The sequence below is a fragment of the Prenolepis imparis genome, unplaced genomic scaffold (genome assembly GCF_030444845.1).
Source record: "Prenolepis imparis isolate NDT839.2.m4 unplaced genomic scaffold, iyPreImpa1.0 SCAF_3, whole genome shotgun sequence".
Taxonomy (NCBI): Eukaryota; Metazoa; Arthropoda; class Insecta; order Hymenoptera; family Formicidae; genus Prenolepis; species Prenolepis imparis.
The window spans coordinates 16,147,459-16,171,814 of record NW_028141161.1 but is presented as its reverse complement, the minus strand read 5'-3'; the positions used below and the strand labels follow the sequence as shown (position 1 = coordinate 16,171,814).

At 42.1% G+C, this 24,356-nt stretch overlaps 1 protein-coding gene across 13 annotated transcripts in view; it reads left to right on the top strand.

The window, feature by feature from the left end:
* Positions 1 to 24,356, top strand: part of LOC145934024 (transcription factor 12-like) — a 120,278-nt gene that overhangs the window by 74,315 nt on the left and 21,607 nt on the right. Inside the window, exon 1 of one of the 13 annotated variants that reach the window (XM_083034208.1) lies at positions 15,120 to 15,650. The exons of the other annotated variants lie outside the window; for them this stretch is intronic. Coding sequence (XP_082890334.1) covers positions 15,204 to 15,650 — 447 coding nt within the window. The 5' untranslated portion in view covers positions 15,120 to 15,203. Of the gene's footprint in view, positions 1 to 15,119; positions 15,651 to 24,356 lie in introns of those variants that run through there. 13 annotated transcript variants of the gene reach the window in all.

The window sequence follows — 24,356 nt, the reverse complement described above, 5'->3', positions numbered from 1 at the left end:
TCCGCTCTTTTATTCGTCCTATGTATCTCGAGGACGGATACCGATTTTCCGATATTTGCAATATGGTTCTTCAAGGTCGAAGGACGACGGAGCTTATCATTATTGCAGAATTTTTTCCAAATTGCTATCATAAAATAATAATAAAGGAATAATAATTATTATTTTAGATTAAACTGAAAGAGATATAATCTCGATTAATTGACTTGATAACAAGTACATCGATAAGAAAATAAATTAATTTTACTTGCTGATCAGATTTATAAGTCACATTTATAGGATGTAATATTCTTAACAAAGATTCGTGGAATGCGCACAGACGACTTTTATTTTATTCGAAAGAATGCAAATATATACAGTTTTCAAATGTAAAAACATATATATCAGCGTATTAATATGTATGAAAAAAATGAAATCAATTAAATCGAGTTTGATTGAATGCACAATACTATTCTACAAAGTTTGCGGCACATTTTCAATTAACATCTTCACGTTGACGGGCATGCGGGAAAGATCAGCGAAAAAGAATGACGAGCGAAAGAAAGCGAGACGACGAGGGGGTTGAAAGAGGGGAAAAGCGGTAACGACGCGTATACTTCAATCCCAAGGGCGCCGTGGCCGTTCTCGGCAGGGGTGGCAGTTTTCGGGGGACGAGTCATCCTCTTCTCTCCCCCTTGCCCTACCCTGCGTATCCACCAAGTATGTATACAGTACACCGAGCGTGTAACGTCCCACTGTCAGCCGACCCTCCTACACATATACACACACGTAGAAATACGGAACACGCGCTCGCCTTGAGCGGGGGTCTGCCCTATGATTTGTAGCAGCGCTATAATGCCTCTAGCCGGCACCCTCCTTTCACCCTCCTTTCACCCTCTCTTGCCTCCCTTTCTCCGCTCCCGTCGTAACGCTGCTTTCCACTCTCACCCTCCACGAACACGCTCGTGGAGCACGGGATACACGCGCGGTTCTCTGTCCCCTCCCTCGCGTGTGTAGCGACACGTAGAAACGTTGCCGTTTCGAGAGCCGGCTACGAAGCCAAGCGCGAATAGAGTGGACTCCGGCTTCTCTCGTCCACGCTTCGGCGCTTTATCGGGGAAAACTTTCGGATCGGAGTGTACGCGATAATTTCGACCTACATCCTCTTGTCGTGTTATCAAAATTATTAATTAATTAATTTTAATTAATTAGTATTTATATTGAAAGCTCCATAGGTTTTATTATGCATGTGTGTGCGCGAGCAGTTATTATTAATGCGCACGATAAAACAAAATTTATGTTAAATCGTATGTCATGATACATTAAAAAGCATTTTACGGTATACGCGGCATTAAAAAGACAGCGGGCTGTGTGTGGAAACGATATTCGTGAAAATTGCAAATTTGCAAAATATCCGGTCATTACAGGCTCGAATTGTGAATCGCGATCGCGATACCACCACTGCTATACAAACAAACTCACTCGGCTGACGTTATCATCAACGGGTTCGTCCGGATGAAGAACGAAACGATGATACCCACCACGCGACCGTTGCGATTTCATCAACGTGGAAAATTAACTGGTCGCATAATCCGAAATGCATAGCCAATTTTCGCGCGCGTTATTATCCATCGCCTCTTGTGCCGCGTGATTGCGCAAACGATTCGTCCAGATTTGATACTTGATATACTGCGCGAGAATTCACGAGTCGATGAGGTCATTATCTTAGCCGAGTGACGAATTCATGAGTCTCTCGGTGTGATATTTAAATTCCCTCGGCCCCGATGATTTAATCGAACCGGCCGTGCTCGCGGTAATTATTCCGCCGATGAATTTAATCATCCGTTATCTCTCGCCGTGTTGCGCGATTAATAATAACGGAAAAACGTGTCGCTCGCAGATTCTCACGCGGTTCGCGACATCAAATTTATACAAATCGAAGTGCGAATATCTGCATATTTCGGTGTCTGCCGAGAAAAGATTAATGTCAACTGCTGCGTTTCTCATAAAAAGAAAAAATCATTTAAATAATTTGAGAAAGTGTATATGTCCGCGCAAATTTAACGTTTTGCGATCACCGTCCGATTACAACGGAGGAAGGAAAATGGAATGTGGGCGATACTACTCCCATAAGTCCCCGGATGTTGGCGTTTAGGTTGTAAGCGCGGAGTCGGGAGTTCGGGGGTATTCGACAGTTTGATCCGTACGACAAACGCACGACGGCGAGGTTTCCGTTTATTGGTACACCCGACATACGGAGCCGTAAAACTCCCGAAGATCAACAAGGAGACGAATTTATGGTAGTTTCGTAGCGCGACTGTAGCAGGGAAAGAGGAGAGAAGGAAAAGAGGATAAGAGGGCCCCGAAAAGTGTTCGTGAGAGAAGTTTTAACCATATCGAAGAAGGCCAAAGTCACCCTGGCTACTGGGTTCATCCATTATGATTGATTAAATAAAAAGAGTATAATATAATGCATATAACTATATATAATTTTTTTCATCTCTTGTTTGATTATAGATATTACCAATTCTTTTCAAAGCTAACACTTATGACGAATATTCATGAACAGCGTTTAATTTGAAAGTAACCATCGTATATTTAAATATTGAACATTTGTAACGCCCCGAGTATTCACGTCCGCGTGTTTACATTCACGTTCGTGTTTATGTCGGGAAATAACGCGGCTCTTTCGAAGAGAGAATAAGATTGTTGAATTTAATGAAAGCTGATTATATACTTTAAGACTGAAATAGAAGATAATGAAGCCTGAAAGCTTTATCAATTAAATTGTGTCGATGATATCTTTTTTTTTACGATTGCAAAGTTTATTATACGAAATATCATAGGCCGGAAGTTTTTTTCCGATAGAATCTTTTACGATACATCCATCTGTTGTAAATATCACGGAAATCAAGTTACGGAACGTCCTATAGAAAGAGGGAGAGAGGAGGTGAGGGTGAGTTAAATCGTGAAATGAAGATGGCTTTACTGTTGTTAAGCGAGCAACGGAACGAGAGAACCCGACGGTTGCCGCGAATAAAAAAAAGAGATGAACGATACAGCGGTACGGTTACGGGACAAAGATGGCCATAATTCGACGATACGCTCGTCAGTGTTTCTCAGTTTGTGACAAACATTCTAATAGTATACTGTTTGGAATAAATTTTACGCGTGATAAAAAAACACCAATAATCATTTTATCTAGAATTGTATATTTTATCTACTTATATTGATATACATAGGTATCATATCGAGATAAAAATGGTTTCATTGTTATAAGAAATATAGAACTTTTATTTTGTCTTATTTTATTTTATTTATTTCTTTTTTTTTAAATTTATATTTGATTCAATTTTATAAAATATATATAATTAAAAATATAATTAAATTCTTTGTGATTATAATCATTTATTGATTCCTTGAGAATCAATATTTCACTTTCGAAGGTATGTTATACGCATTGAGTGTCGCTAGGTATCGCGGCGGGTTTCTGGATTTAAAGGGATCTTTCCCTTCTCCTTTCTCTGCTCGAATGGCTACCTACTTTACCAACCGACTGAGCGAGCCAAGTTATTAAATTTTTAATGTGTCTAAGTTAGTACACACAGCTCACCCTTCTTCACCCTCTTCCATCCCTCTCTCTTTCTCCAGCTACTCGACTCGCTCAACCCCACCGGAGTGGAGAACGAGTGGATCACCCGAAGGGAAGAGGGGAAAGGGAGTAAAACGAAACGAGAAACAAGGTAGGGTGAGCGAGAAAGGGGAATTTAGGGAGAGATCTGTGTGTTGTCTGTCGCAATAAATTTATGAATTGTTCCGAATTACATGGAACCTCGGGGCAATCGAGTTACGTTGCGTGGGGGGGCAAACTCGAATTTTTTTCAGTCTCGTCTGAAGTTGTCAATCACACGGTGTGTTATTTAAATTAACAGCCGTAATTAAAATAAAATTCAAACGCATTGTGGGTACAAATCGGATCAATAGATTAATGCAATAAAAAATGTATCTTACAATTTCGTCATGTTTAATATTAACGTGATTAAATTTGCTTTCTAAAAACAATAGGGATGATATGTTATCTCTTCTCTCGTGTCTTGGCAACTTGTCCGCGTAACTGGCTAGACACAAGATATCCCCACCTGATGACTACGCGTTCGCATTAAACACTTGATGTTGGTGTCAAGTGACGGCTGTCAAGGATTGTTTGCGTGTCATCTACGTAGAACTTGCGAGCGCACCACGATCGTAGTCGATGATAAATCGATAGGAAACACGCGCGTGTCTCGGCACATTGAATAATAGCTTTCGAATATTTTGGAAATTGTAATCGTTTGCGACCCTAAATTATTCGTCAGAATAAGACAGGCTATCGATTATTTAAGGATTATCAGTCCTCCCATAAATTGACACGAGTTACTTTCTGAAATGTCTCTTTTATCTGTCAATTTCGGGGTGATTAGTGTAATTAATTCATTTTAATCACAAATATTTAAATTTGTCAGGGACAGATTTTAAATCAATCCCTTTTATTTTTAGATTTGAAGGTTTCGATGTAAGAATAGATAAGTTCAGAATTTGCAAGGTAAATATGAAGTCATATCTAAAATAGACCTTACAATTACGAACTTATCTCGCTCTTACACCGAACCCCTCGAGTCTCATCCGAGCTCGCGATAACGAAAAAGCGCGACGGACGGGGAGGATGACGTCAATCCGTCAGCAGGAGAGTCGTATATCCGCAGGCGAAACTTCATGGGAAAGACACCATCGTATAAATTCGCGGAAGTCGTAAGCGAGATTCGTGACGTTCTTAAGTACAACTGTTGGGATCCAAGCGTGCGCCACGGCAAGGATTCATCTCATTCGCGTGCATTTTCGATTCTTGACGAACACCTGCCTTCGCGCAAATCCATTACCGTAATTTTCGCATTTCGCGCACCAGACTTCTACTTAATAACGAGTGCGAACTGCAGCACTTAATTCGAGAGGCGAGGTCGAATTTGAACAACAACAAGAGAGAGGGAAAACGGTCGCGACCACGGTTAAATAACAATTACAGCGACAACGCAGGAGGGAAAGCAGCCGCCGAAATGTCCGTGTAACGTCAACCGGCGGTAATTTAACTGCCGCCTCCATAAACAATCGTAGCCGGGGTCATAATTATTATTGTGCAGCGAGCGGCGGGGACCAGCGAGTTGGAGCACATTGTGTGCGCGCTGCAACCCAGCGACAGTTAAATCGCCATCGTTAAATGTCCGACTTTACGAGTGTCGTTGAGAATCGACGTTCTGTTTGTTATCGTCGCAAACTGCCCTCCCCTCCGCGCTCTTCTCATTTTCTTCGGCTCTCTCCCTCCCCCTTATCGAAATCAGTCGCGCATACTTTTGCGTCATCCGTTGCGTGGGAGACTTCCGGCGATTCGCGCGATGACCGGTTGTCGCTTTAAAGTCACGTAAATCCTCCGTGAACGCGGCTCAACTTACAATCGGACATATCGCAATTCTTTGAAATCTGTTGAATAAGATCTTTTTCGCGAGTGAAAATTTGAAAAGGATCGAAATTGATGTTATATGTTCAATGGTATATACTTAAAAAATCTGCGCGCAAATACACACATGCACGCATGTTTACATATATCAATGGTAAAATATACAGAAGCAGCCGCAGATATATCTTAGCATCGACAAGATATGTAGAAGCGGATTTGAAGAAGCTCGTCCTTTCGAGACGTTCGACGTTTTCCATTTTAATAGAACGAAGGTCGTGTTTGCGCTTCTTTGTGTATACGTTGGAAAGAACAATGTTTTCTTCCTTCTATCTTCGAGTCGCGGGGATGACATTGATTGTCCTCGTTCCTGGGTAGAACGAGTAGAAAAAGTACGTTCTCGGCACTTCCAAGTTCGGACGCGACGATTCTGCCTCTCGGCACAAGTTGTTCACCGTGTGCCTAATGAATCTTTCAAAGTACGAAAGATGCTGCTCGCGCGCTCTTTTTCCTGGCGAATGCCGCATAAGGGGTCGGTTCTCGAGAAGACAAAAATGGCCTGTCGCGTTGTCCCGTTTCGGAAAAAAACTTGCCGTCATAAGTCGTCGGTGATGTAAAGGCTCATTTTACACCGGTCGATTTTCAAAATGATATCATATCGCGCGAACCAGCTTGCATATGTAACTCGTAAAGCAATTTTAAATGGTGAAATAAATCAAAGCAAATATTCAGCCAATAAAATCAATAGTCATTAGTTTTTAATTATTTAATTATCAATTTTATTTTAATATTATTAAAATTATTTTCCTCTGTTTATTTTATTATTGGACAATTATTAATTAATTATTTTATCTTTTGTATTCAATTTAGAAAGAATGTTGGGACACGAAATAACGATAAAAAATAATTTCGTTTAAATGAACCTTTACTCGGATGAGTATCGTATATGCAATCGAGTTACGTGTCCTTGGGAAAGGAAGAGCGATGTATTCCGTTTCCTTCCTCTCTGTTGATTTGCAAAGAAGTCGCCGCGATGTCCGCGTACTGAAGTCCGTTCTCCAGGGACTATATGGCCAGTCGAGAGGTCTTCGCGTAAATGGCTCCGTACTGCCGTTTCCGGCCGCCGGAAGCGCGATGAATAATCGGCTCCTTTCGCGGATAATCAGTTCCGTAAATAAAATCTTGTCTTTCTAATCCGATAATATAACTAACAATTAGATTTGCTATCACTGAAATACACGTTCAGACGATGGACAAAAATTTCTCTCACACTTGCGAGATACCGAATGAAGTGAATTAAATTATATTGAACAAAGAAAATTAAATTTAAAAAAATTATAAAAATATTGCTAATTTTAATTTGTCTCTCTTTTTGTTTCAGGTAAGTCCAATCTCGATTATTATCAACAAAAACCGCGAGAATGCTGCCATGCGAGAATCGTGAACGGGCAACCGGATTCACGTAAGTCGTCCACTCTGTACCCTTCGCTAACGTGAACGTGAGCACGTGGGTAGCTCGCGATCGGTGAGCACCGCGGGCGTGCTTAATTCATTCAACTTTCTAACAGCGTGCCGATCCGGCAACGCTTGTTGTTTTTTTTTACACGGCCGCGGAAATATATTTTTGTCTTATTCGTATTTATGCCGCTTCTTTATACAGCTGTAATATGCATCCATTTTATGAGTTTACCTAGCTCGGCCCATTAATCTTCGACCGCGTCTCGTGAAACGATCTGTAAATCTCGTTGAGAAATCGTAAGATTCGTCGGGAAAATCGCCGAGTTTTACAGACGACTCTCGTATAATATTTATGACACGAAATAATGTGTAATATTATTACGACGCAAATATATGTGGATTTTATTATCGCGCCACAATAACGTGACCATAATACACAATAGTCGATTTTCAGCATCAATCGCGATAAATGAGAGTTGCGTTTTATTTTGTTTATAATTTTCATCATTATATAATGTCAAGTTCTCTCACTTCTCTGATTTTTTTACGGTTAATTATACAAGTAGCAGGAACCTATTAATCTTTTTTGTAAAAGTCTATAGCACTTTCTTTTTATGTATAGCGATCGAATTAATTTCCGGGTCGCCGTGTTTCCCGAGTCGATAATCTAACGGTATACTCGGACGACACACCGTTAGAGATCGGTTAAGTATCTAAGCGTTGTAATTCCGCGCAGAGAAATACTTATCTGCATTGTAGATCCCTTGTTTCTGTCACGCGCTTTGTTCGCGACAGATAGGATCGTATAACGGCGAAATCAATGTCGGCGAAATTCGCATGGACCGTTGAACCGTATGGCAGTGATGCTATTTTTTTCTGCGGTCTAGGACTATTTGGTCCTCGAATAGATCGGGTTTAAAATACCGTACCAGAACTATTGCCAATCAACGTTTTTTTTTTTTTTTTACGCAATCTATGACTATACAGAATGTTACGGAACTTCTTGCGCCCTTAGAACAACGAGTTCGGATATACATGTGTGATATTGATTCGAAATAATGTGCGGGATAACCCTCTTATGTTTAAACTAGTAAACAACACGCAAATAATAGATTGCGTCTCATTAAACAAATTAATGATTATTGAAAATTAATAATTAATGATCTTGTAATGCGCGGCGGGGCAGCAAAGGGCGCGTTAGCGCCATGCTGTTGTTCCCATCGAAAATGCGGCGAACTGTTCACGCGAGGTACGTCAAACGCAATGTTCCATGCGCGTGAAATTTGCGGTAAATAACATGTTTATTTTATGCAACTGGTATACAATGAATTATATTTCTTGTGTCAAGACATGGCAGATAGGTGGCAGGGAGGGAGAGCCTTGATTTTAATTACGCGTTTGTATATACAAAATTAGGGGAACGGTTAACGAGATGTCTCGTTTGAGGGGAAGAGAACTTATTGGATCAAACGAGACGACAGGTCTACGAGATACTTCTTCAAGGGCTGTTTCCGTCCTGTGATGTTTCAGGTTCCGTGAACCTGGCCATCGGTTTTTTTCTCTTCCCCTGTCTCCTTCGTACCTTTTGTACCTTTGTTTCTTTCTCTTTCTCCCGCTCTTTTCTCCTTCGAGCGCACCGTCGTCGGCGACAGGCTGTCTGGCTAGTTCTCGAGTCTCTTTTCTCTTTCTCTCTCGATATTATTGCATTAGATACAAAAATCGCGGACAGCACGGACACGCCTCGATGCATTCTACCAAGAAAGAACCGCATCAACGCGTAGTATCTCTTGAACAACATATCGCCTCGTCCTACTCGTCTGTTCAATCCCGACTATCAGTTCCTTCCTGCTCTCTTCGTTTTCTCATTTTTTTCGCAATCTCTCTCACCCCTCTCTCCTCTTTCTTTCTGTCTCTTTCTAGCATGTTGCATTACGTTATGTCGGCGGCAGGCAGTCTGGCCAGTTTACTCTTCAGTGGCTAGTCTACCTCTCCTTCCCTTTCTCTTTCTCTCTTTTCTCTTTTCGTCTTTAATCCTTCGTTCTTCTTTTGCGCACCTTCACTGTCGCCATGCTATCCACGGACACATTCTGTACCTGTCCCTTGCCCTGTATGCGTGTGCGATACCAGTCCTGCGTGCGTATGCGTATACACTCCTCGTTCCGACCGTCTCCTTCGCCAGCCAGTCCTTTAAAACCGGTACAGTACCGGTAGAAAATGTATATATAATATCTTTCGTCACGAATACGCCCTTTTGTCGTTCGATCATTTCTTCTCTTTTTCGCGAATGCCAAGATCTCAATTATAAGCTTTAAATTTCTATCGTGCTAGTTCGATTAAAATAAAAAAGAAACGAGATTTTATATTCCTAAAAATTTTATTTATTGATTTTCTACTAGATTTTGTATTACAAAAAATATGAAGATGCTGTCAAAGATTGATATAATTCTTGTTTGTCGAAAGCTTTGTTTTTGCGTCGCGCAATCCATCGTTTCAGAGAGAGATTCTTTCTCTTCCGATCGAGAGGGAGAGAAAGAGAGACAAAGGTTCATTTCGCAATGCGATCTCTACGCTCGATCATTTCGATCGTGGTACAGTCTGGTTTATTAAAAGTGAACGTTCCGCCTATTCCGAGTAGAGTCGTACACGCGATTCGACGACAACGAGAACGACTATATACATTACGCTCTGCGACTATAATGTAACGCACACACGCGGCGGTTAGATTGAAATCGGTACGAAGAAGAAACCGAGCCGAACTGGTTGCACATGAATGGGACCATAATCATGCGGGGAGACGACGAGGAGTCGCATACTCTTAGACGGTCTTTGAACTGCCGGAGGGAAAGAGTAAGAGAGGCGCTTTTTTCAACTGAGCTTTCCTCTCTCTCTCTCTCTCTCTCTCTTTTTTCCTCTGGGTGCAATATAAATTTGTATTCTCCTCGATAAGATCGAGATTTTATCGGTAAAGGTTGATCGAGCTCTTGTTCCACTCTTGCGCTAATTTTGCGCGATCGCAAATCTACAGTATTCAAGTATTCAACGATCGAAATTGGACGAAATTCGCGTTAAAAGTTCATCATGCAAATTTAATTTTGTCGTAAGGAAAATCGTAAACATGATTCTTCTCTGTCATATAGATTTGATAATTTATTTAATCCAAAATAAAACTAGATTATCATCTTTTCATAAAGCGTCGAATTGATGAATAAATAAATGCACGCGTGCCTCGAAGTGTCAAAATTATTGATACGCCGAATTCGCTTAATAATAATTCTTCGATTTATCAAGAATCGCCAACCGGTTTCAACTTTGTTGTTATCGCAACTCGCGATGGATTAAAACAAATAAAAAAAAGATCAACCTGTCCCGACGATGTGGATGAATTATTGCCGCAACTCGATTCGAAAGGACATATCGTCGTCGTCGTCGTCGTCGTCGTCGTCGTCGCGCAAGCATCGAGAGATCTAGGTGAAGGTGTTGGCGATTAGGCACTTCGCGAACCCCGCAATATGATTACCAGTTTCGTTGTTGAGTAACCGGCAAGGCGCACATTGATCGACGCGAGTTCCATATCGCTCGCTAGCTCGCCTCGTTGCTCGATTCGCTACTGCACTTCACTTTGCGATCCGATCCATATCGGCGGCGGACCACCTACTCGTTACCGCGCCGCGATTGCGCGATTAGTATGTCTATTATACAGATAGGGGAAAGGTAATAGAGGAATAAGTGCGATATCTATTATGTCACTGAACCGTAAAATGCAGTGCTTAATGATTTGAGTTTGCATACATATGACAGTGATATAGACGCAGATTATACCGACCGTGTTGCGCATTTAAAATCCTTATATCTCTCGGAAAAACTTACGGAGAGAATGTTTAAGATTTTTTAATTATAATATTATTTCTTCAATGATCGTATATATATATATATATATATATATATATATATATATATATTTATATGTATTGAAGGTTTACGTGGAAAGGAATCTCGACGACACGACGACGATTACCGCGCAACTATAGCTTCACGTTTTACGGTAGACCTAGGTTCTCCCTCGTATCGCTCACCTTGACTTAAATCTCGCTAAAAGCGATCTCGTCGATCGTCGTCACTGATCCGTCACCGCGTTCGCGGTCTGTTCTCGAGCTCGGACTTGCACCGAGCCTTTGCCATTGGCTTCCCTACCTGTTGCACGTCGGGCCAGGCTAGTTTTTCCTCGGGTTTACCTCACCGCGGTGTTTCCACTTTGCGTCGTCGAGGAGCTCGACTGTTGCAGAGTCGCGCCCGCATTGCGGAGGCAATGAACGTTCGTTTAATCACGTCCTTTTTGATCCGTGAACTCTCGCGTGAAATTTTAGACGCCTCCGCGTATTTCTCGAAATAATGAATACCTCGAAATTGTTCTACCTCAACTGTTTCTAATATTGAGTCTACATATTTTTACTTTGTTTCGCATCTGCGTCGAGTATCAAAGAAATTTAATTTAATTGAGTGACAGACATTTCGATCTGACACTATATTCCAGATTAAATAATAATTTAAAGCAATTATCGCTAAAACGCGATGCCGATCTTTTTCGTCATCGTCTCGGATTACGCGCGGCGTTATTTACGAAAAAGTCGAACTTCACTTTCCGTCTTCTCTTCTCTCGCGATTCTCCTTTGAACTTTCGCACGCATGAAAGAGCGCGAGCAAAGATTCATCGGACCTTGACGCCGCTGCCGATGTAGCAGATTCCGCTGAGAATCGATCTTGTTCGCGCGGTGCGGAAGTCGGAACAAAGGAATCGATTCACCCGGTTGGCGGCCACCTAATCCTCACAAAGCGCCTCACGTCGCCACGAAGTCGAAGTTTACTTTTCGTGCTCAAACATAACTCGGGGGCTTTCGGAAGCGCGTTTGGGCGACGGCGAACGTGAAGCGCGAACATGGGCGAAGGGGAGGGAGCAGCGGGGTCGAAGAAGAAGGAAGGCAGGCGGGTTAGGGAGGGTTAAACACACATAATCCACCGTTTTCCGCTGTAACTCGTAACTCCCGCTCGTATTTTCTGTCGTTTCTCTTTCGATTCTTCTGCTTCTGTTCTCGTTCGCTCTCTTCGCCTCTTCGTCTCTTCGTTTGGCCTCTCTCTCTCTCTCTCTCTTTTTCCCGAAATCTCTTCGTGGATAAACTATTTCTGTATTCCCGCGACGGTGCGCAACGAGAGATGAATAGAGAAAGATGCAATAGCGCGGTGCATTGAGATGCAACTGCATCTTGGAAACGAATCTTTGAGAGAATCGAATGCAATCACACACAGACACACACGCACAGATTTAGCGGGTGATGCAGACTTGTTCTTTTACAAAGTAACGGTAAATTAATCTTCAACCGGAGAATGGGATTTTTCAGTATAGAATATTATGACAAACGATCTCTTCCTAAATATAACAGTATATCTTCGATGAGATACATTTTTCATTTTAATATAAACCTGTAGACTCTTTTTAACGTTGTTAAAATTTCGAGAGCACAAACTTATATTTAACTTATTATATTATTCGACATTTATTTGGAAGAAAGAACATTTAGTGCTGCAAACCTATCTTTTAATGTTAAGTGCAGCGCAGGAGGGATAGGCGATTTTTTTTTGATTTCTGATAAGGCGAAGGCAATTAAGAATTAAGTGTTTTGCAAATCCCGAATCGTGCGAGAAAAGCTGGATTAATAGTATCGCGTCACGGCTGATGAGTTGTAAATAATGCTCGATACCATACTCGATACCACACCGAGGTATTTGACCCCCTGTAAAAAAAGAAAAAAAGAAAAAAAAACAAAGTAACAGGCGATTAAGATATCGCGCCGATCCACGATTAATGATCTGGCGCGCAACGAGGGGCAGATAGGTCTCCGTTGTAAACAACGTCCCCCCTTCAGAATCAATATCCGAGTCAGTTTGTATTTTTCTATGATCTACATTATTATCGAGCAAACGTTGCGTTATGCATAATTAGACGTTGTCTGGGACGATACTCTTGCGGTTTGAATCTGCATATATCATAAATTTAATTACGTGAAACGTTGACGAGATGGAACGATAGCTGCATGATGAGTCTCGCAATTTCATTCTAATATTAGAAATATCGCGTAATTATGATTTATATCGGGAATATAAAAGAAATGTCTTAATAAACCGATTGCGCGATGAACGTTTTATTTTTATATGCAATGTCAGAAACACAACGTTACGTCATTAAACGACGATGCAGGCGTATATCGCTCAGCTTTTCTTCCGACGCAGCACTCCGCTCTTAATTCCCACGATTTTTTAGCGCGCAGACGTTACTCGACTCTCACGCGGAGTGCAACGCTTGCAGTTCCTCTGCGGAGTTGCATAGTGCGAAACGAGACTGCGAGCGTCTCGCGTGGGGTCGAGCCACGAGAGACGGGAGAAAGAAAGAGAGTGCATCGATACAAACACATACAATGCACGCATATACGTGCAGTAAGAGACTTATATATATATGCGTATTGCAGAGGGGACAGGCACACTTGCTCCGTGTATCGTCTGGTGGAGGGAGGGTATGCTGGACCCCAGCCTCCTTCGTGCCGTGTGCGGTGTATAGCCTATGAGTCGGCTAACACAAAACCAGTCGTCTCTCTACTGGCTAAGCAGCTGGCCGTTTTGGCTTCTAATCCTCTCCCTCTCTCTCTGTCTGTCTTTCCCGATTGTTTCCGCCGTGGGACGTTTTGCGTGCGTCTATGTGTATATATATGCATACATTCGGTTAACATATCGTTGTTTGAAAATCTCTCGGAGTAGAAAAATTTCCCATGTGCGAACAGTGCAACGAGGCAGGCGATCGTATGAGAGAACACTACGTACCCTATTGCGAATTGCGTATTGTGGCAGAATCGTGCACGACTCTGTGTGATGCAATTGCATTTGCGTCGACGCGAGTTCGCGATTCGAGTTATTACGACGAGCGAGATTCGATCAGGCCGCGATTAAAGCGTCGGAAAACTCGGGCGCGTGTAAACGAATCGTGTTGTGTGAAAAAATAGCTATTAAACAATTAGCTGTTAAATAAAATAGCCATCATTAAATAAAATCGTCGATCAAAGTTTTCTTCTTCGAAGGTCTGCTTGAAAATTAATCCGAGATTTTCTCTCTATCGATGTTTTTTGTGACGCGTTTTGTTAACAGACGTGATTTGTTTTATAAATACAATACTTTTGTTATCGACAACTGTTGTTGTATTATCGAACGTGTGTCAACGGCGATATTATCTCGTCTCGCGATTTAACGAGATGGATTCCGTCGATCTGTCGATGAATCGCCTGCTCCGTCTCGTTCCTCGAGACGCAAAAGCAAATACGATTCTTCCGTCGCGAAACTCGGGTGTTTCGCGCCGCAACTTTCACTGGTGATTAACGATTATCGCGGCCGCGGCGATTCGCGTACTAAAGAGTATATACGAAACGTTGCGCCGATTTGATCCAGCAATAATATAATCGCCGAGCGTGCTGCCGCGGCAACCTCTGATTAAGCGATGAGATTTTCGAGTTTCACTGGACTATTAATTCATCGTTTTTAACGTATCCGTATGGCTGTATGATAAATAACGACCGTGTCGACGTCGCAAGGTCGTTCCGTCCTTAATACGGATGCTATTTGGACGGTGACGCAGAAAATCCGCGCGATCGCTAAACAGCAGATTGTGCCAGCCGAGTGAAAATTCGACTCGTGCGAACATTGAAAGACGTCCAAAGGTGTCCGAATCCGAGTCTTACATCGTCGACGGCGAATCGCGTCAATAAAAATCGCGGATTCATTGATCGTGCAACAATGCAAACTGGAGATCGGAATCGTGTCAAGGCGAAGTGTCAAGCGCTGCGCGATCAGCTGATGAATTGTCAAACGTATCGCCGCGACACGCGAAGCACCTGCAATTAATCTCATCTCCCATTTCATTTAACGCGCCTTCGTCGGCCGAGGAATTCCGCGCGTAGAAAAAGCTTGACGAGTAACGGCGAGTGAAAACACGTGATGAAATAAAATTTATAACATCCTGCAATCTACGTGAGAGGAGATAAATACGTACTTGTTTGCTCGGAATTCGGATTTCTCAGAGAGCAACAAATTCGTAACAAAAATTAAATTTTTATATAACATTTCATTCGATTGCATCGAAGCGACTTTGATAGAGATCTATATATTCATGAGACATGTCGAACGACGGCAAAGGAAGTAGAAGGTGATCGGTTCTTTGAAATCACAATTTATTCCCAACGGAATCGAGATGGATCGGAGTTTTAAGAATAACGCGGATTTCAAGATGAATCAACAGAACTTTAAGCTGAGCGACTTCGGGATCGACGTGAGAGCCGGTCACGAGTCGAAGACCGCCGGTCAGAGCAATCAGTGCAAGGTTCGACGAAGTGCTCAGGTCAGCCAGCGGAACGCGCACGTGCAGCAGGTTGCGACGAGCTCGGGAAGACTCGCCGCTAGTGGCACAAATCTGCTGCAGATCGCGTGCAATCATTCACGCGCCGGTCCACCGTGCAACACGCTGATGACGTCCAACAGCATCCAGCGCAGCTCGAATCAACCTGGACAGATGCAGAATGCGCCGGTGACGGACCGATTTCAAGCGTCCAGCCCCGGCAACCTGTCTGTAACCAGCTCGATCGTGCAACTCACCTCGTCGCCCAATTATTGGAAACAGTACGGGGGGCGGGAGAGCGGGGTAAATATATATATAATGAAGAGGCGAGGAATTGAAAGGAGCGTAATACGAATATTCGAGTTCTCTCTCTCTCTCGATTGCCATTAAAATCGAGAACAATAAGCGATAAGCGGAGAGATTATGCGGCCTGATTATCTTCATCCATTTATTTAAATGGGCTAATTTAAGTTGCCAATGTGGGAATATATTTTATATTTCGAATGGCGCATTAGTCGGATAGCGTTGTAATAGCTAAGACGCGCTTAACACGGCTAACGATAAATTTCGAGAATTCCTATCGATTGCGGCATTGTACTGACCATGTTCGCGAAGGTGTCCGGCATGTGTCCGAGAATTCCTCGGCTCGTAAATTCTAGCGCGGACCCGGTGTCTTGCAACGAACGCACTTAATGTCCCAGTTGGTTTCGCGTGAAATTTACCACTCGACCTCGGACAAGGTAAACAATGCGTTTATAGTTCGAGTACGTATTGTCGAGGAAAAAACTCTTAATCCCTTAAAAGGTATAGTTTAGTGCTCGTACGTGATTTCTCGAGTCGTTCCGTGCCTCTTGTCGCATTACGATTTTATCGCAAAAATGTGTATGTAATATTTTTTTAAAATTTATTAGAGCATCTTGAAAATAACGACGATACCCGTTGATAATTGCGGGGGAGAGTAATTATTTGGTTTCTCCTCGGTAGCGATCGTTGCAACAGGAAATGCCTCTCGACGTTTAGTCTCAAGCATCGTGGCTCATCTAATGTTTGTCTCTCTCGCCACTTGGAGTTGTATTCATGACGCGTTTCGCTCGCAAGGCTAATTAGTATGTGCCGCTGTGCCGCGTATTAGGCGGTGGTCACGGTTGCATACGAAAAACACGCGAATGAAGAGAGGGAGGGGAGCGTCGCATCTACCGTCGTCACCTGTGAAAGAATATATTTTCATGGAATTCCAAGAATATCTGCCATCTCGCATCCTCCCGCCCGATATCCGTTTGTTCACTTTTATTTCTTGCTTACAATATCCTCGTGACTGTTCATTATATGTATATAGAAAAGACTTTTTGTGGGAAAGAATTTTCTTATCGAGCCAGTATTATTATTAAAAAAAAATATGTTGCATTAAAGGGAAATAATTCAGAACAAATCAGTCGGCGCGATGAATCAGAGTCTGTCGTACTCGTGCGATTCTCCATATCCGTCATCAGTCAGGTAATTGAAAATTCTTTTTGCGACGAAGGGACAACGTATCATCATGATCAAGCATCCGGTTAATTTACTGAAAGCGGATACAGCCCGTTATCGCGATTCAATCATAACTCATCCGGCATATATATGTATGTACATATCTTGTCTCTATTTCTCTCTCTCTCTCTCCCCTCTTCCTCCTCTTCTCTTTTCTCTCAATTAATGGGAATTAATTGATCACAGAGGTCGTTAATGCTAGCAAGTGTATTCCACAACGAGAGTTACAAATAAATAGGAGTGGTAGAGCATCTATCTTTCTCTCTTTCTCAGCTGATATACATCATCGTGAGGACAATTATATTAATTAGATCGCGAGATCGTTAAAATGCCTGCGATACTTTTGTGCGCATCGTAGATGCATCGTAGATACATCGTATTATCTTACGTCGACGTTAAGGTTTATGATTGCCGTATCGCGTTTAAATAATTATAGCTTTGAGAAATTGGAAGAGGCTAAACATTTCAAGATGAAAGTTTTGATTTTTTTGGTAACGAGAAAATTATATTCTCCGCGATGTGCGTTACATTTATGAAGCAAATTGCGTAATTACAAGTTTGGAACAAATTGCATGTGCTAAAACAATTCTGCACAAAAATCAATGTATGATAACAAGATGTATGAAATAGTCTAAATGACTATTGCGTCTCTTCGTACATGACAGAGTTTCGCCTTTTTAACTATTACTTCCATGTAATATCGATATTAATTGACTTTTATATCGCACGATTGTTTAAAAATGAATAATGAAATTTTGATAATTTTCTATTTGCTTATAATAAAGATAAATAATGACATTTCTGTTCTCTCTTGGTTCGACGATATTGCTTTTTTTTTTGCGATAGCAAATATTTCTGTAATTTTAGTTTTTAAATCACTTGTTTGTAGTACTAATTGAAGCCATTAGCGGTGGAAGGAAGAAAAAAAAAATAAAACTCAGAAGGTAAGGGGACAAACGTAAGCATAAAGTCCATAACGAAGTTAAATATACCGGATAATTACGCATATCATAGGATGCTGCGTGCATTTTAGTACGTACGAAGGTTTCGCTTTGAAAAAAGACAAAGACGCCACTAGCTTCTCGAGACTGGTTTCCGCGGTTAACATCGGGCTTTCGCAGATTTCCGTCTCGATAACTGGAATCGTAAAGCGAGCCATTACGGTAATCTTGGCCTCGTTCGCGCGGATTTGCCTCTTACGCCGCCGCATCGTTCCGACCAGCTTAAATTCCCATTCGCGCTTCTTAAATTTTACGGTATAAGGATTAACGATGGAAGACGGTCGCGCCTACCCTCTTACCGTAAATTTTTACAGCGTCGTAAATTTTTCGGTTATTTAATAAACGCACAACCCTCGTCAAGGGGAGATGCGACCTGTCACTCGGTAACCTTGAAGATATCACCGCGTTTGGTCAAATAGGGAGTTTCTGCGATCATTAACATACCGAAGAAGCAATTGCCTAATTACGAAATACTTCGGGCGGAAAAGCATTAACTAGTTACCAGGCTATACATCCTCTTTTTTTTATTTTTTCCTTTTTCTTCTGGAAATGATACACAATAATCTTCTTGTACTCTCACATTCTTCATGTAGCTCTACAAATTCGATTTACACACATGCTCCAAAATCAATACTATACATTTGTGTGTATATTTGACGCGTTTGGAATGAAAATTAAGATAGTTTCTAATATATATACTATAGACACAAAGTCGTATCTGAAATTAACAAAGTTGGCTCATTTCTGCTTCAAGTACCTAATTTATCAGGCATGCATAATAACATATAATAATGGCATAATTGCATTCATCCTGCTGCAAGTTCGACGTTACGTTGCAGTCACGCGAGGAACGCGAGATGATCTCGTTGCGATTCGCTCGTTCAAGCAACATCTCTGTTTGAATGGACTCGCGGACATACATAGGTGATCGTTCGGTATTCTTTACGCGGTGTCGCGGTGGTGGAGGAGGAGGAGGAGAATTCGTTCCTGTCGACGGACGGAACTGCATGCCGCTTGTAATTCTGTGCGACGTCGTCTTTTATACGGACTTAAATCACATTCTCGAGAAGTGACTCGGTTTCTTCCCTTCCCCTGCATCCTTCGACGCAGCGACACGCACACGCGTGCGATATATTTTCTATCGGGTGATTCGAGAGAATCTGGCGAGCCGAGAGAGGCCTATTCCGCGGATTTGATCCTTTTGCGGTGGTCTGACTTTACATGGGCTCAAGTTGCATTCTCGTCGAGTGAGTCGGCGCAGTCGAGAGAGAGAGAGAGAAAGAGAGAGAGGCAGAGAAATCTCGCTTTGGTTCTCTTCGTCTGCTCTCATTGTTCCTCGCAGCGAACTATTGTTCCTATATTGTCGCGCGAGGAATTCTTGCGTTGTCTTTGTTCCCCAAATTTTTTCATAACAGAATTGTCGCTGAATGTGTCATCTCGATAGTTTAAGTATCAATATAGTAGTGACGTTTGTTTACAACAGCAGGTTAAAAAAATGATATTTTTATCATTTAAAATAATAATCGAATCGTAAGATAATTTTAAAGATATACTTCAGATATATAAGCAACTTTTTCCGTTGTGAATTTTTCTGGTATTTTTTTTGATAACTTATCAGCACTCATTATGATTGATAAAACACAATGTCAAATTATTTGCGCGATTAAAAATACTTCTTCGAATCGGGCTTGAAGAATGCGTAAGAAATTTCTTAACTCTGCCAACGATGAATCTCTTTGGAATTTCACGCTGTGTATCGATGACGGCGATAAATTATTAACTGGCACGAGTTATATGGATGGGAGAGGAGGGCAAGTCCCGAGAAAATGCGGTCGGGAGACGTACGCGTGCATATATAGCGGATAGGGGGTACTCGTTAAAAAACTATCACGTAACACATATCAGCCGGCTAATTGTTGATTATGCAGCCGTTTTTCCTGGCTCTCTTCCCTTTCCACGTGTCGCATCGTCAACGATATGCCTAATAAATAATGTAAACCGCCGCGGATCTCTCTGGTATCTTTTCACGTGTTGCTGCCTGGCGGAGGAGGGCGTCCGCACGAGAAATTACATATGCACACCTGCCCTGTATGTTATAACGTCGTGAACCCGACATGCGCGTCTCTCCTCACCGTCGGCGGCAGTGTTGGTAACGTTTGCGAAGGCGGGTCGGAACCCGTCCCCGTGTAAATGGCCTTAAGCCTCTTACGTCAGGTTTCTCCGCGGGTGGATAATTAACAATTAGTGGCCACCAATTAAAACGGACCGACCGTCCGGTCGACTGGCATCCACGATGACGATCAGCATCACCCTATTTTGAAGAGATTTACATCTTTACAGTTTGCGTTACGTGAAATCGCACGAAGAAAAGCTTCGGGCGAAAGAATTTTTATTTTCGAAAAATCTCATAATTATCACAATTTTTAATTTTTATAATAATTATTTTATCGCATTTTTTTAGAGTTGGTTCCATCTAAAATTTTGAAAGTCATTAAATAATGAGAAGAAGAGAGTCGCTATATATATTTTCGTTTTAGTCTCAAAGTTACTTTATTCGCATCTGCCTTTTAACTGCTTTATTTTTACAGAGATGAATTCGTGATCTCGCGAGAAGAAAAAAAAATGTTGCCGTAAATATTTCGTTGTTGGAGCAGTTTGCGCGTGATGAAGGTATCAGAATCGCTTCTTAATTCGTTTTGTTTTTCGGGTCGATTGAAACCTCTCGATCATATTTTTCCTGTTTGCACAATTGGCCGGGCTCGGCCCGATGACGATGTTACATAGCTTCCTCTCGGTGACGATTAATCCGCGAAAAAATGGCGCTGTGTGTATCTAAATGAAGCCGCTTTGTCTCGGGAGATATTCGGGACAGCTCAGCGAAAATTACACGCGACTGCGCGTTTAGTCATCCGACGATTATGGCGTGCCGAAGCGTAGCACATAAAAATATCCTCCGGCAAAAACCATGGATCGCGCCAGGCTTCTCTAACGTAACCGCGTGACTATAGAGAGAGGATGGGATCTTTTAACGTGCGTATTCCGCGAATAAATCGTCGCAAAAATTTTCAAGAATAACATCGCGTCGCAATTTACGAGACACGCACACACACAATCGCCTTCGCTGCGAAAATCCATAAAAAAATAAAGATATATATATATGTAAGAGAGTAGGTATTTACGTATACAAATACACACAATATTATAGCTGATAAAAGCTGATTTTTATTTTGATCGCCGCTAAATCGACGTGTGCTGTCTCTCCTCCGGCTAAATAAATATGAAGTCTTTTTTATACCGCGACGTAAGCATAACATCCGATCGGATGACGGATGAAATAACGTCTACTAAACAAATCTCAAATATTGCAGTACCTCGCGTTTCGCGTCTCTCGGTCGTTCCCTCTCGGTGGTCGTGATATCTTGATGCTCGCAATGATACGATAAGTGCGATTCTATGAAATCTGACCTCTCGATAGATTCTCCTCGCATGAAGGGGGGGACCAGATGATTCGATATAATATTGTTGTCATATAAAAGCAAATTTTGCTATACAGAGGTTGCCCCGCAAAATTAGTAAGCATGTATAAAAATTATTTTTTCTTGTTATAAAATTCTAGGTAAAATGTGTAAAATTGTAATAAGGCTTTTAAATGACGAAAAATAAGTAATCGAAAATAATTATTTATAGGCAATGATCTAAGAATTTTGAGAAATAATAATTTGAAAGAGAAATAATTTTAATGTATCTTTAATTGTGGCGTAAAACGCGGTATATTGCATAATTAAGCGTGTGCGACAACACGTTGATTCGCCTTGGAAAATTATGCAAGACACGATATCTTCTTACAAGTGCAAGTGTTGGTTCGGTCTTTCCTGTTCGAAGGAGACGTTTCAATTCCTGACAGGCCGTTTGAAATTGCGCGAACCGGAAGTCGTCCTGTGTCGGTACATGCCTATTCCATCTACGGGTATTTCCTTTACGATCGCCCGTACTTCTTCTCCACCATGGGAACTCATCCTGATCGCATGGGGGAGACTATAAGAGACATAAATTTACAAAAAGAAGAGACAGAGTCATTACCATAGCGTGCTAAACAGCTTTTATCGTGGCACGAAGTTCCCACATTTCTCCCTGCCGTCTCTTATGAGCGCCCCTATGCGTCGTCGCGAATTAAGATTTTGCACAAGCACACGCCAACAGCGCAAGAAGTTGGGGAAGTAAGGCGATGCCACTATAACCGGCATGCACGCATAAATACCGAAAACACGCGGAATGCATTTCTCATTGCAAATAATTTGTTAGATCGTAGAATCGGATACGCAAATTTGCCGTCGATCGTAAAGATTACGAGAACCGAGGAAACTGGTTTATTTTATTCTCTCGCATATGAATGACGATTAATTAATTTTCGCGACGTACGGAGAATGATTCGCGACACTTGCGCTATTCGATATAATTAAATAATACGAGAAGCAAACGAAAAAGTGTATACACGGTGGTATATTGCCCTATAAGAAAATTATTCAGGAGTAAGTAAATCTCGTCAACTGGCGGCACATCGATTTGTTTGCCCTCTTATCGCTCGACGGGGACATATATTTCGTTTCGAATTGTTGCAGAAGTCTGAATTATTCTCTATATTACACTGATATCGCCAATTCCTACTTGTGCGTGACGCCGGCAATTTGTGTAGGGATTACCGACACACATCGCACACGTTTGCGTGCGTTTCACGCGTGTATATGGAAGCCGCGGCGTGTGAGGCTATGTCGACTGAAATTATCTTGCCGTCATCTACAACACACGGGGGCCCATTAACTGCGCAGACCGTTGCATCTATTTTTGTTTTCCTTTTTACAAATGCCTCGCCATTAACCCATTATGCCGACAAAGGAGAAAAAGTGACGAGTAGCGTGGCGAATAAACCGCTCCGCGGCCCGATAAGACTTATCGATTCGCCAATTACGTGTGGATTTACTATCGAGGTGTCCGATCCGAGGCGCGTAAAGTAATAAATCCTGTAGCTCTGAAAAAAATAATAGCAACGACAAAAATCGATTGATCCGTTTCTTAGGTATAATGTTTTTCCACATTCTTTCCGCGAGTCCGAGAGATCGACTGACACGTCTTCGATATTCGATATTCGATTGACATCCTCAAGGATATTTTATAAAAAGACGGTATAAATAATGAATGCTCTATGGGAATTCCCAGGATACGGGGAGAAAAGGAAAAAATGCATTACTTCGACGAGACACCTGGTTTCGTTTATTTGCTATTCGACAAGGGAACGGTCTCGTCGTAGTAATTAATAAGGGGGCTAATCGGCGATCCATTATCTCGTGGATAGTTGACTCCCTGCCTTTTACATCTTTCCACTGTCTTCTTCCTTTTTTTTCCGTCTCTCTCTTTTTTTCTTTCTCTCTGTATCGTCTTGGCGTTCTTCGGCTATCCTTAAACTCATTTCCGCCCACGTGTACTTAAATAACCGTCATAGGGAAGAGCGAGAGAATGTATGGAGAGAATAATCGCGCGCATGGTTCGGTTTCAGAATGTTTAAAATACTCGATACGATCATATGCTTTGACTCTAGCATCGTACAATTATTTTTAATTATTATTATAGTATAGAGTTTATCTTGAGGATTATTATTATCAATTATTATTATCATAAATATATGTGTTTCGGTGTATAAATATCACGTATCGTCTCTTACAGTTATAAAATAACGGAGATTACGATAATTAAGTCAGTTTGCAAATTGGTCTCGTAGTATTGGGTTAAACGCGGGTCAAGCGAGTGTAGGCGAGCTGCGAATCACGGTCATATGGATGTAGAATCTACGAAGTCGATATAGGGAGGGAGGGAAGGATGGGGACGACGAAGTAGATGACGCGGTTGATCGAGAACGAGAGATGGCCATCACGTGCTCAATTTTCCGAAGGTTTCATAACATCCATCTCGCGAGGAGGGATGTACCCTGCCGCACCCTTTTCTCCGTCCTATTTCAGATCCTCGGAGGCTAATTTCCCTGACAGAGACATTTCCGTTCCTCGATCCGTTTCAGTTCTCGCATCTCTCCTCCGATCGTCCCCGCTTCTCCTCTTCCCTCATCCACCCGCGAATCGTAAGGCGAGGCGCGGCGAAAGGGAGAACTAAATCAATGTAGGACATTTATATTGGCTGGAAATCGCTGACTCTCCACGGGGACCACCGGGACATATTAAGATTTCTGATCCGCCGCGGCGACATTTTTATCATTGCGTGGTCCTTTCCTTTCCTATACGTCCTGCCGCGCGAGGAGGAAATAAAACGTGAATTATTGTCCACGTGGTGTGTCTCTCTCGCCGTGCCCCGAGCACAGTAGTGGTCCACGGACCCGGGGTTAAAGTGGCCGTTACGGTTTTCGGTGAATAATTTAATGGCCCGTTTAGTGATGTCGGCTCGTGAATATCGAACGACATCGTCTGGCGCTTAGTAA